The sequence below is a fragment of the Solanum tuberosum genome, unplaced genomic scaffold (genome assembly GCF_000226075.1).
Source record: "Solanum tuberosum cultivar DM 1-3 516 R44 unplaced genomic scaffold, SolTub_3.0 scf00303, whole genome shotgun sequence".
Classification (NCBI taxonomy): domain Eukaryota; kingdom Viridiplantae; phylum Streptophyta; class Magnoliopsida; order Solanales; family Solanaceae; genus Solanum; species Solanum tuberosum.
Genome location: NW_006239233.1, coordinates 396,181 through 411,306, shown reverse-complemented (window position 1 = coordinate 411,306; position 15,126 = coordinate 396,181). Strand labels below are relative to the sequence as shown.

At 29.4% G+C, this 15,126-nt stretch overlaps 1 protein-coding gene across 1 annotated transcript; it reads right to left on the bottom strand.

The window, feature by feature from the left end:
- Positions 1 to 2,560: 2,560 nt before the first annotated feature.
- LOC102603670 (long-chain-alcohol oxidase FAO4A-like) lies at positions 2,561 to 8,367 on the bottom strand. Its single transcript, XM_006359885.2, has 3 exons — positions 8,110 to 8,367; positions 7,076 to 7,345; positions 2,561 to 4,527 (listed from the first exon to the last, which is right to left on the bottom strand). The coding sequence occupies exons 1-3, from the start codon at positions 8,350 to 8,352 to the stop codon at positions 2,710 to 2,712; spliced, it is 2,331 nt and encodes a 776-aa protein (XP_006359947.2). The 5' UTR covers positions 8,353 to 8,367; the 3' UTR covers positions 2,561 to 2,709.
- Between the last annotated feature and the right edge of the window lie 6,759 nt (positions 8,368 to 15,126).

The window sequence follows — 15,126 nt, the reverse complement described above, 5'->3', positions numbered from 1 at the left end:
TTTGAATGACCCATTTTGATTTCTAGATCCATTCAAAGATTTCTCATAAAATTTATATTTTTTTGGACTAACTTTCTTATGCAATCTTCATTTCTTATTTGAGTTGTCAAGAAAATATTGGCTTTCAAAAAATCCATTCTCCAAGTGGGTAAATTTGTTGGGAGGGTTCAAAGAAGATAATGTGAATATTAGTGAATTTTCTTCTTTAAAGTGACTTAAAAATTGTTGAATAGTGAAGAAGAAGAAAAGAAAGTATGGAAGGTTGGAATAATGGTGAACAACAAGGAAGAAGAAAGAGAGGTGTGGGGTATGCATTTATAAATTAATCAATTGATATAATTAATTTTCAAAAGTGTTTAAGAAAAAATAGTGAATAAGTAAAAAAGAAATAAAAATTAATGACATGGTGCTTACATGGTTATGATGTGGCGCAAACGTGGCTATGATGTGGCGGGTGAGAGTGGTGTTATAGTCTTAGGGTGGAAAAAAAATCACTTCAAAGATGTTAAGGGGGGTATTTAAACGCCCGTGTAGTTTAAGTATTAAAGTAAGTTATTCGACCAAGTTCAGGGGGATTTTTATGTATTTTCCCGTTAATGAAAGAATCATCATCAATATTATTGTCTTCTTGATGATGATGATCATCATAGGAATTAGTGTCATGAATTGAAGGTAACAAAGTGTCACAAATAGAAGTAAGGGAGTCCAATTGGTTAGAGGAAAGTGTCACAAATTTAACATTTTTTCCTGTGATACCGGAATACGAACCTAATACTACATTGTTTTAATTAATGTTATTTAATGCACAAGCCAAACATTTCTAAATTTGTACTTGAAGGAGTGGGTTTTAATTAAATAAGAAAAAATGGAATTAATTTTGAATGGACTAAACAAGAAACACGATAGCATTCGATTGGCTTATGTTCGTTGTATTCGTTATCTATCAAATATCATTAGATTGGCTACAAAAACTTCTTTCTTTCAAGTTGGCATAATTGAAATATTGTCATATAGATTAGTTCGGTACATACATTAATTATTTTACCGAAAAGATCTACATATGTCTTTACAATATTTGAAATTGAGGAAATATGTCCTTGTTTAAAAATAATAAATATAAAATACTAAATTAATAGACATTTTAAAATCTTCATTTGACAATTGGTGATGGTGATAACTAACGATGGTGATTGTGTGTTTATCGATGATGGTGGTTATGGGCAGTACCTTATTGTATAATTGTTGACATAGTGATTAACCGTAGCTGTTGGTGGTGACAAGATATAATTAGTAGTGGAATGATATTGATACCTAATGACGGTAGTGAATGATGATTGTAATTAACAATATATAATAATGACAATGGTGATAATTATCGATGGTGAATTTAATAATAGTTGGTGGTGATATTTGTAAATAATGGCTAATGATGATGACTATTAATTTTGGTGATTGTCATTGGTGGTGGTTGTGGTTGGGCTGAGAATGATAGTTGTGGATGGTAGGTGGTGGTAATTGACGGTGATGATAGTTATCACTAAAATGGTGGTTATGGGTGGTGGGTGAAAGTGGATAGAGTAGCGGTAAACTGTCATATTTATAAAAAAATTAAAATATACATCTTAATGAAATAAAAACTTTGTTATAGATCTTAATCAAACTCATTAAGTGATTGTAAAATAAGAATAGCAAACAGACTTTATGATTAAGATCTGAATAATTAAGATTCAGTTCTCGAAAACAATCCTTGTTGTCGATGTCTGTAATGAACTCAAATCCAACAATAACTCCAACTCGTTTCTCAACTATATTAGTTAGGCTAAAGATCAATTACAATTCCACCAACTAAATGCAACAACTCAAAAGGCAAAAGCCCAAACAGAAATACAGAAATATTGAAAGTAAGAATTAGGATCGACTGAAGAAGGAGACGAGGAACCAGACTTAGAGAAAGCAGGATGAGAGATACAGACTTTGCATAAGCATGATCATAATACGCATAAACCTATTTTGCTCTCACAAGTCTCTATTTATCAATCCGGATCCCACACATAGCCACTTAATCCGGTGTTCGGCTGCTTTGCCAATACTGGTCTAGGCCCATTCATAACAATGTCATGTGATTAAAGTCGATGTAGATTTCAAGTATTTAAACGATTGTTGAAGCATATGTTTTCTTGGGAGAAGATATATATTGAGGTGAGTTACGTATACGTCTTTACTAAAGTTCTTTCCTCACTAATTAACATGCCTTTTAAGGTGTTTGTAGAAATGTATTGGAACAATTAATGAGTGTTTCGATTAAATCGAGCAAGCAGGCATTATCTATGAAAGTTTATAAATGTTTAGCTAATCATGAATTCTCATATTCTTAGTGTTTTACCCAGAATTTTTAAAATTTATTTTCATGGCTTATTATGTTTTAAATCATGATACTAGAAATTATGTTCAAGAACTTAAAAGGTAGATTTTTCATTACAGTTATCATATTAGAAAAAGAATTAGACACAAGGGGTAACAGAAAGAATGTTCTAAAAAAAAATTATTTTTAGAGAAAGATTCTCCAATTACAGTGGTTCATGATTATTCTAAAACTACTCGTGCCAAAGTAGGAGAGTTGATGTTGAACTAGCCGAAGGGAGTTCAACATCTACTCATAAGTTGAAGGTAGAGATATTAAACAAACTTAAATAAACATAAACAACATTTTCACCCCAACTTTTGATTCTTGAGAAGTTGGAGCACAGATTGTGCAGTGCAATAAGAAATGGCCTGAATTGTGACCATTGGATTCACTCCAATTGCTGTTGGACACACACTTGAATCACCAAGAAATAAACCTTCTACTTCCCATGTTTCTCCTTTAGAATTAACCACTGAAGTTTTTGGATCAACTCCCATTCTACAACTTCCCATTTGATGTGCTGAACATATAGGAACTGAATGTTTTCCAATTTCTATTGAACTTTCTTCTTTCACAAACCTCTCAAACTCCTTCAAACTTGCTTCGTTCACCTTCAAACTCCTCCCTTTTTCTTGTTGAGTTCCAATCTCTTCTGCACCAGCAGCTGCCAAGATTCTTAGTGTCTTCTCTAGGCCTGCTTTTAGATTTTCTTCGTCAGTTTGATCCAACTTGTAAGATATTGAATATGGTGAAAGTGCTTCCCCTGATCCCTTGTCCCTTGCCAACGCGAAGATATACGCTGTTCTTGAATATTTGCTCATCCTCATCTTGAAATCTAGTCCTGAAACCCATGGCATTAGTGCTGAAAACATTCCAGGGTGCAATCCTGGTGTCTGTATGACTGCACCATATCCTGATCCTTCAAAATTCGCCACGACTTTAGACATGGCTGTCATTATCCCTCCTTCATAACTTTTCTTCTCTGCTTTTGGCCATATTTCATTAGATGTTGATGGTGAATCTGGAAAGTATCCCCAAGCGATGACGACTGGATGTAGGTGTAAGTTTCTGCCAATATTTGGATTCTTTAAGCCACTCCTCTTGAGCAATGAAGGAGTGCTAAGAGCACCACAAGCTACTATTGTGACTTTTGATTTCACCATACAAATTTCTCTCATCCCTTCAATATTTTGAAATGCAAAAGCAACTCCAATAGCTTTTCTTTTTCCTGAATTGTCATTCTTTTCTTCATGGATCACTTCCAATGCTTCACATTCAGGAAGTATTGCACCATTTCCCGATTTCACCAAATCGACTAGCCATGTCTCAGCTGTTCCTTTTTTCTTCCCATCTTTGCAACCCATGCTGCACCATCCACAATAATGATCCGAGGGCGCGTTTGTAGGGATTGTTTCCACTGGATATCCTAATTCTTGACACCCTTTTCTCAAAATCATGTTTTGGAATCCTTCATCTTCAATTTCAGACTGAACTCCCATTTTTTCACACACAATCTTCATAGCCTCCTTGTAGAGTTCACTTTCAAACAATTCAAGATTGTAGCTTTCAGACCATTCTTTTAATACATGTTGTGGAGTTTGAATCGAAGCTGACCAATTTATCGTCGAGCCACCACCAACTGTGGAACCAGCAAGTAGCATAATATCCATGTCCTGAGTTGTTAGTAGTCCACTTCCAAGGTACATTTGATCCATTGAAGTTCCTTCAAGAAGTGAAAGATTAGTTCTTGCAAGATAACTTCCTTTTTCTAGGACAAGCACTTTGTGTCCAGCATTTGCAAGAATACCAGCTATAACTCCACCACCAGAACCTGAACCAACCACCACAGCATCACATTCAATTATGAATGCAGGGCACTCTGTACTTCTCCTCGCGTTCTTGAAATTATGCGGTTTTGATACAGAAAATCCTAGTTCTTGCAGCCTATGGAATATTATTTTCTGTGAATTCTTTAGACTTATGATTCCTTCATAAAGTGGTCCAAATGGTTGATCATCCTTTTCATTAGAGTTCATGTTTTCTTGTTTTTGCTTCTTGAAATCTGGATCAGGTCCAGAGTAGCCAAGTGCTTTCCATGATGAATTCTGGCTTTCATCATTTACCTAAATCAAAAGAAATTAACAGTTTCACTTTCAAGAAAGAACAAAGATGAAGGAAATATACATTACATTAATCATTTTTAAAAAAATGAGCTTTTACGACAATAACATATCCAGTGAAATCTCACTAATTGGGGTCTAGGAATGGTAGAGTATACGCAGACCTTTTTTTTCTCGAAATATTAAGCTCAAAGCTCTTTATTGCCAAATAACATCAGTACAAAATTTGCCAACAGACCCAAATATACATAACAGATCCACCACACTATACGCAGACCTTACCCCTACCTCGTGGAGGTAGAGAGGTTGTTTCCGAAGTGCATCAAATACAAGGACAATAAGAAGAAAACAATAACAACAACAAATTAGTGTAATAATAGAAACACAATAAACAACCTAGACAAGAATTACAACTAGTACACAATAGACACTAACAAGCCTACACCTTTGCAAGGCAAGACAACACTCTACCCCAACTAACATTCTACCCTAATACGCGACATCCACTCCTTCCTTACTAGAGTCATGTCCTTGGTAATATGAAGTTGCGACATGTCATGTCTAATCACCTTTTAGAATATGACACAACTTCATATTACTAAAGACGTGCTAATATTTAGGCTTTTAACATAACTTTATTCATCAAATGTAATGTGACATTATTATTCCTCTAGAATGAAATTTAAAAACAAATATTGTGAATATATGGGGTTTTATTTTACAACAAAGTTCAAATAATATCTTTGCACTCTATATTTTCTTTACAAAAAATATCATATCCATGAACTTCTTTGGAATAAATTTCCAATTGAAATGTACTGTGTCAAGTGTGCTACATTAATGAGCTAACTACTGTTTGTTTGTAAATGTAAGGGCCCAATATGTTTGCCCACTAGTATTATGCACAGACAGAAATTCAAGTTGCATTATATATATTAGGTAACAGATATTTTACATCAAATCAAAAAAATATATGTAATTAAAAAATATACGATATATATTTTCAGATAAATTATAATGTGATCAAACTTTTTAAACATAAGAAACATACATGATAAAAAAACTAAAGTAGAACTTAGTTTCTCAAATGATGATATAGGTTAAAGAATTCTTTTTGCAATGAAGTTATTAAACTAATTTTGTTCATTTAAAATAACTAAACTTTTTCTACTATTGTCCCAGGTCAGCTCAATAATATTCTCTTTCAAATGTATATGTTAGTTACTATTTGGTTAATTAATTTTATTTTATTTTCAAATACTTTATATCGCTATATATTCTTAATTCATTAATTAAATATTTATCTTTTTATTTTTTAATTTCGGAAAAACCTTTGAAAAAGAATCTAATAATTTAAGTTCAAATTTTATATTTGAATTAAAGAATTCATTGAATATATATAAAAAATTAATTCAAAATTCAATAAATAAAATGAACCAGATTGGAGCCATTATTGTAAAAAACTAAAAAAGGATTTATTGTAGCCGACAAGTAATTATTTTAATCACGTAACATCTTACATCTCTATCCGTTCAACAAAATTCTTTTGTATGGAAGTTGGAACTATATAATAAAGGTCCCTATAATAAATGATGAAAATATTTATGTGTCATTAATACTAAAATGAACTCTCTCCCACTCAAAAATTATTTTATGTTTAGCTTCTAAAAGTTAATAAAAAAAATAATTGTTGTTTTTATAAAATTTAAAAGGTATTTCATTTTTTTTCAATAATTTTGAAAAAAATTATCATAATTAAGAATATCTTGATCAAGGCTTTTTTTTAATTTTTTTTTAGGAGTATGTGAACTTTTAATCTAAATTTTCAAATCTAAAATATCAATTATTTTGAATTAGATGGAGAGGAAGTATACTAATAAAAATAGTCATTAAATTATATAAAAGTATTATATTTTACAAATAATACTTTATGATTGGGCCGCCTATTAAATTAAGTTTAATATTATCTTGAATTGTAATCACAATATTTTCTTCTGATTAAATTATAAAACGTGATGTTTGAACCGTTTCCTCTCCCACAGAAAACATTTAAATATTATAAAGTTTTAAAAAAGCTCTTTTATTATTAATTTTTTTATATATGCACATTTAGTCAAAAGAGTGCATTAATTGCCTAAATTCTTTAACTCTAGGCTAGTTACAACTTGCATCTTTTATAAGTAATTTGGGACAACGTACTTGATAACGATGAATAAGACCTCTGCATAGAATATATTAATAAAAATATTTTTCTTATTTATAATTTCTTAAAAACACATCAAACGTAAATTGCATGTGCGCTATATATGTACGGATTTTTCTGTTAGAAAACAGATGAAAAAGTAAATGCAGATGACAGGTGAATATTATGAGAAATTAAATTACTTGCAGCGAAAAAAAGGCTGATGGACAAAACACAGAAGGGGGTAGCTTTACAATTAATTAATGTTGGGAGTGTACGTAAATTAAATATATACGTACTAGTTTAGTGTACGTGAATTAAATAATATACTAGTTTAGTGTACGTGAATTAAATTTGGTAGTAGTATACCTGAGTGTAGAATACAAGGAGAACCAGAATTTTAGCAGCAAAAAAGAGAATCCTTAGGAGTTTGAAACAACTTGTTGCCCATGATTTGACACTTTCTTCTCTTTTCTTTGGTGAAATGTTAGAAAATGTCTGTAAATATGGAAATTGGGTTGACAAGCTTGCTTTACCACAAAGTATAAATGTTCCAATCCTTGTTGATAATAGCCATAGTGCTAATTTGCACAAGTTCATCTTTGGATGTTGCAATCTATTGTTTATCATCCATGCTATCTGAAAAATAAAATGACTTTATTATTGAGTATATATAATCTAGTGGTACTCATAATCATATGAATCTTTCATACCCTAAGGAGGTGTGAGTTCAATTCTTACCGTTCTTTTTTCATTTTCACTACATATTATTAGTTACTTTTGTACGTCTATGAGGCTGAAAAGTCTTACTACAAGGGTTACTACTCCTGGAAGACTGATTTGGATTCCAGAGTTGTTATAAGGGCGGGACGGTGAGAGGAGGAATGGGATATGAGATAACCATAACGGATGCGTCAAAGGGACGTCAAGTGGTTGATATTATCCCTCTTGGACCAAAACTTCAACGATATATAAAGAAAAGCCAGCGGTGGAGGTACAAGTTTGTATGCATGTGTTCGGTTGAATTCAATTACTTTAGACTAAATTACTTTAAGAAATTCACTGAATATGTATAAAAATGGAATTCAAAATTCAGTATAATTCCATTTGTTGCTATCTTATTAGAATTCAGAACTTATAATGTTCAAATCTAGCTACCTCTTAATTCAGTGGTGGAGCTAGAGGTTTTGTATGCATGTGTTCGGCTGAACTCAATTTTACTCTAAATTACTTTGAGAAATTCACTAAATATGTATAATTAAACATGAAATCCAAAATTCAGTATAACACCATATGTCACTATCTTATTATAATTCAGAACTCATAATATTCAAATTTTAGCTCTGCCTCTTAACTCAACATGGAAAATAATACTTAATGAAAAGTATATAACAAAATCTTACATGTTGAGGAGTTCCATTCATGGATGCTGAAGTTTGGAGGAACTTTGTGTAAGAATCATCATCATCAATATTGCCTTGATCTTGATGACCATAGGAATTAGCATCATGAATTGAAGGTACAAAAGTGTCACAAAGAGTAGTAAGAGAGTCCAATTGATTAGAGGAAAGTGCCCCTAAGTACTCAATTACACTCCTACTGCTTTTGGAGAAAAAACAACAATTTTGTGTCATTTTCTGATCCATTTCCTTTTCTTCTGTTCTAATTCTTTCTTGTGATAATATTGTAAACTGCAGTTGACTATATTAGGTATATATTTATAGGGAAGGAAATTAAATAAGAGGGTACCCTACCCTAAATAATCAGAGGCATTAGGAGTTTGGCTGGTTCTAAATTTCCTTCCCCTTTCTTATCATTGAGTTGTCAATCAGATTTGTTAGGGATTCACAAGCTATAACTTAATTTTCTAGTACAAATACAGGATCTACGGAAAAGCTACTGGGTTTGTCCGAACCCATGAACCTCACCTAGCTCCACCCCTGACCCTAACCCCACCTATCAGGGGCAAAGCTAGCTTATGGTCAAAGTTTCATTCAAACTCCATTCGACAGTAGATGTCGAACTCCCTTCCACTAGTTCATATATTTACTTTTTTGAATTTTAAACCTTTTAATGAAAGTTCAGGCCCATGACCACTGTCACCTATTATTAGGTTGGGTGAGGAGGAGCTTATAACACAGAGCCCTACGAAGGAGACTGTTGTGGTGGAAGTAAATTATTCAATGCATAAATTCATCAAGATATGGCTAGAAATTGTTATTCATAAAAGTGCATTATATTGAATTTATGATAGTAAATTCATAATTAAAAAATGTCTTTATAATTGTTCAAGAAGAAATGAAACAAAAGATATATTAGAGCTAGTCAGCTAGAACAATTATTATAAGAGGCCTACCAAATGCTATTCATTTTTGAAAATTGCTTTTATTAAAAACTTATACACTATTAGTGCTTATATATATATATACTCATGATGAAGAAACATGTATAAGTAGGGGTGTGCATGGTTCAGTTTGGATCAGTTATTGGTTAAAATTAAAATCAAATCAATTTCGATTTTTAAATTTCTGAAACCAAACCAAACTAAATGAAAAAATAACTGTTGATTTGGTTCGATTTTTTTTATTTTTTCAGTTTGAAAGTAATAAATTTCTTGAAGAAATATGTATCTCGATAGACACAAACACCTAGTATATGAACAATCCATATGAAAGCTACTGTGGATTCAATTAAGCAATACTAGAGTTATTATTACACGAACAAAGTGATTTAATTAAGAAAAAAAATAAAGTGTGACTATCTTATGTGAGGTACGAACAAAGTGATTCAATTAAGAAAACTGTGACTATCTTACGTGCGGTAAGGTAGGTAAAGACTAAAGTAATGAATCTTGGACTTAGGATTGTAATAGTTGGGCAAAAATTTAAGTGTTGGGCTTGAGAAAATTGTAAAGTTAAAAGATTTAAGTTAATTCAAATTTAACAAAATATTTATATTTTATTTATGAATAATATATAAATAATTATTAAATTTATCTATATGTTTTCTCGGTTCTGTTTGGTTATTTTTGCGGTTTTTTTTAGTAAAATCAAAACCAAAACAAATAGTATCAATTTTCATAAAACCAAACCTAACCAAACCAAATATCGATTTTGTTAATCGGTTTGGTTCGAATTGAGGTTCGATTTGATTTTTTAACCATAATCATGAACAACCCTAGGTATAAGCAAGCAAAAATATAAATTTGTAAGTGTATGAATTACCATCGATGTGATTTTTTAACCATAATCATGACAACCCTAGGTATAAGCAAGCAAAGATATAAATTTGTAAGTGAATGAATTACCATACCGATAAATTTAGCTGCACAGAGTGTTTATATCTGACTAATAAATAAATTACACTTGTCACATTGTTTGATTATATATTATTATAATCATTTATTATATTTCAATTTCACCAACAATATCTTAATATCAATTAGTTAAGAGTGGATGTGATAGATGGCAAATGCGCTACGTACCTGCATATAATAACCCGAAATTTGCAATAATAGAGAAGATTTTGGTAATGAAAAATTTGTGTTCAACTAGATATAAGGATAAAATTATTTTAGTCAACAATTTTTTTTTAATAAAAAGGTTAAAGTACATCTTGATCACAAACCCAACAACCAACAAAAAAATAATAATCAAGAACACAATTTTGATTATATAATGTAAGGTATTACCATAATCAATTTTTCGGCCAATAATATATAAGTATTTTAATAAATTATGTACAAATTAGTTCTTGAACTATACTCTCTGAAATTGTTACTTCATCTTTGATTTTCCAGGCGATATTCGATACTTGCATTGAGTCCTGACTAATTTGAATTAACGTCACATAAGATTCATTTTTAAAAAAAAATACCCACTAATAAAAAAAATTCATAGTCAAAGATTTGAACCTCTACATTATGAAATATTTACGTATTTGTGTATCAAAATCTAATTATGCTTTCTATTATGTTTGTTACATAAATAATTGAAAATGGATATTAGATCGATAGTATTGTTTACAACAAATTTTAAAATTTTATTGTCTACAAATACCAGGTGAAATGCAACTCACGTTCCTTTCTATAGAAGGACTAGAAAACTACAATACTTTTCAGAGAAAATTTAATTGAGACGGAAGGAAAGAGTAGTAGTGACCCATTTAATTTCATGCATAATTACTATACACCTAACTACTTGCAAAATCAATGCCTTTGACCAATGTGAGCTGCACAAATAGTACTCCTTGAACTCTAGATCACATTTAACAAGAAAAGAACGATTCATATAATGTGCTTTGATTGGATGCGGAATGTTAATTAAGAATATATATATATACACACTCAGAATGACACGAAAAGAGATGACATTGTCTTGTGTCCAAGTGCCAAATAAATAAATATAAAACATAAATCCATTACTACCATTAGGATTCACATGAGTTTGTATGTTATAATTGTTACACCATTTCTCCTAAATAATATATAGTATTCATGAACCAATTAATGTATTAATCTTCTTTTCTTTCTATTTTTTTTTAACAAGGGAAATCCGCAGTCGTTATCTTTGGGGTGTTGCAATTCATTGTCGTGTAAGTTGCATATGAACTTTAAAGCACCATAAAACCCTATAAAGGATCGATATTTTGAAATTATACTTTTTTTTTCGTCCTAATTTGTATGACATAATTAAAATTTCGAGAGAGGCAAGTAACTGACCAATAACAGGGAGAGGTTAAGTAAGCTATACATAATTCGATTATCTGTTTACAACGGGTCCCACCGGGGCAATTTTTTATATGTATTTTTTCTAAAAAAAATTATATCTCAAGTATGGGTAATGTATATATCAATGTTACAGTGTTTCTCATAAGTCATAACATGCCATTGCCATTAGGCATTATGTAGCTTTTAAAATTAAAGAATTTAAACTTTTGTCACTTACAAGTATGGGTCATGTATTTAATTTATTTAAATTAATTAATTAACACTTATTTTTGAGCTGGAATATTTTAAAATAATAAGTACCATAAGAAGAATGGAATTTCCAATCTTTTTTTCCCCATGGGTGGAAAAGTAAAATATAAAGAAAAAGGGCAGATTACACCTGGGTTGGCTACTTGTGGAAAATGTTTTAAAATTTGGGCCGTAAGAAGAAATTTGGGTCCAAAAGTTACGAAGATTTGGGGTCCTTAAATAGGGTGAAAGTTTCATATATATATTAGACTAATATTTTCAAGTTATAGCAGTAGAATTAAATTTTCAAGTTGTAAAAATAAAAAAATTCAGGTTGTAACAGTTTCTTAAAAAAAAATCTTTTTTTTTAAATAATTGTAAAAATTTGTTTTGAAAAAAAAATAAAAGATAAAAAATAAAATAATTCGTTTCTGAAAAAAAAGGTAAAAAACGGAAATAAGTGTGTTAATTAAATTTAAATTGATTGAAGATAATTACTAATTAGCAATAAATTAAGGAAATTCAAACTAATTAAGAATATTTAGTTTCCTTATTTCACTCTAACTTGTTAAAATTAATTAAAAATTCTGATTTCATCCATTTTCTTCCACGTTTTCTCTCTCTTCGATTTTTTTCCTAGAATCTTGTCACTCTCATCTAATTCATATTCGTTTTTATTCAATAATCTTTATTTTCTGGATGGCTTCTTATTAGTATTAATAGAACATGGTGGTAGATGGGATCCTTCAGGTTAGTGTTCTTTGCGATTTTTTATTTGTATTGTAATACAAACCAAACGTTCAAAAAAATTATGAACAGTGATTCTAGGAAAAAAAATATTCAGATTTTTGTTTGTGAATTAATAATTTTAATTATGGCGTTTTTGGTATGAATATTCACTTTTGAAATTACATAAAATTTGTTTGAAATTGGTATAGATTTTTGTTTGAACATTCTTTTCTTTTTTTTGTATGTTTCTGGTTAAAAAATTACATAAAATTTATTTGAATTTGGTATATTGGTTATACCATGTTGGTACGATTTTAGAATTATATTTGAATGAATTCCGTATACTATTTGTCTAATAAATGACAATTAATAGTTAAAAAGTGGTATTATTTTGGTATTATAGTGACATGATTCTGCTGTGAAAAACTGACGACTTATGTCACGAAATATGTATAACTTTGACATGAAATAGGTATGAAAAATGTGCATAATAATTATATGAAATTTGTATACTGATTTCAGATTTTTTGTTGTGTATAATAATTTGAATTATGGCGTTTTTTTTTAAATGTATAATGTTATATTTTGGTATGAACATTGAATTTGTTCATTATTTGTCTTACACCTTTTATTTTTTTTTGGTATATTTTCGGTTAAAAAAATAGATAATTTTTTCTTTGGAATTTGTATACTTATACTACCAAGCATGTATGACAATTGATAATGTTTTGGTACGATATTTGGTTTGATTGGATTTTTTTTTGGCATTATATTGTAATGAATTTTGAGAATAATAATGTAATGAATTTGGTATACTGTTTATTAAAGAAATGACAATTAATATTTCTAAGTTGGAATTATTTTGGTATTTTAGTGGCATGATCCTGGTATGAATAATTGATAACTTTTGGTATGAAATAGGTAAGAAATGTGTGAATAAGAATTGTATGAAATTTGTATACTGATATAACATGTGTGTTTTTACTTTTGTATTCTGTAATAGCATATGAAATTGTTTTAAAATAACATATGTATTTTTACTTTTGTATGAAATTTGTAAGCATAAAAATGGTATGAAATTTGTATATTGATATAACATATGTATAAAAGTTATTTGTACTTTTGTATGATATAATATTGACACAATAATTTATGATGAAAAAGAAAAATATGCAATTCAAAAAGTGTCGGAGCAGAAATTATTGTCGCTTGGTTAAAAAAGAACGGAGGGAGACCACAACTTGTAAATGGTTTGCTGATGTGAAATTTAAGAGGTCTAAGATTACGTGCAATACATGTCGTCGGGAGGAACACAATAGGAAGACATGTTCAAATTACCCTTCTAAGAAAAGACATAATTTATTTTTATTTTGATTTGGTTGTTTTATTATGGCAAAACTCATGTTTTGATTTATTTTGTCTTTTAAGTTAATGAATTATAATTTCAGAATATTTATTATGTGTGCTAGTTAATCATTTGTGTATTCAGTGTTTTTCAAATGTATACTCAAAAAATAGGTAATGTTTGTATGCGATTGATAGTGACTGGAAAAATTAAGTCAAATCTTAGTATGAAATTGGTATACATTTGGTATCCAACTGATGTCCCAGTGGTAAAATTGAAAAAAACAACAACATGTAATTGATATTTCAACTGAAATACCTAACGTAAAACTAGTTAATATTGTATCCAATTTGTATAAATTTAGTATTGAATTGATATCCCATTGGAAAATTGAAAAATCAACATGTGGTTGAGATTTCAATCAAAATTAGTACAACCTAAAACAAGTTAATGTTGTATTCAATTGGTATCCAACAGATATCCCACTTGAAAATGAAAAAAACAAAATGTAACTGATATTTCAACCAAATTAGACAATCTAAAACAAGTTAATGTTTTATCCAATTTATATACACTTGGTATCCAACTTGAAATTTTAGAACAAAGACAAAAAATAAAAAAGTATAAAATTAGTATCCAACGGGTATAAATCCGGAAAGAATAAATCTGATTGTAAAACAATGCATATTATATATTGTTGTTAGAAATTGTAGCAAAAGAAATATACATCACCCAAAAATCAAAACATGTAATTAAAAGTCTAAATTGCAATAATTAATACAAGTTCTATATTTTCCTCTCTCTTCAATTTATATTCCGTATTCAAGTGTGATTTTTTTATCATATTTAAGCTAAAACTTAAGAAATCTTTATTAAAGATTTTTATGATCTCATATTATCTATATATATCAACAAAATTTTAGAATTAAATATACTTATTTCACCAACAAAACAGTATTTTAGATATAGAAAAACACACCAAAAACAAGTTCAAAACTTAGGTAAAACGGTTTTTTCTCAAGAAATCAAGTTTTAGATTAATTAAAATAAAAAACGAAATCAAATTTTCAAAATATAGAATTCTTAATTCTAAAAAAATCAGTTTAAAAAAAACAATATCAAAATTTAAAATAAAATAAAACATCAAGAAAAGCAAAAAATGGATTAAATAGAGAATTACATGTTAAAATATACGGTGATAAATATATATTTTTAAAAAAAAATTAAAGGCCCCAATAGTCATTAATAAATAAAAGTTATTTGAATAAGTTAAAAAATCCCTTAAAAGGTGTAATAGATAATTACAAATTGATTCTCTCTCATTAATATTATTTCTCTCACCTATTAATTATATAAAAGGAACTACAATCACCATAATTAAATAATTAA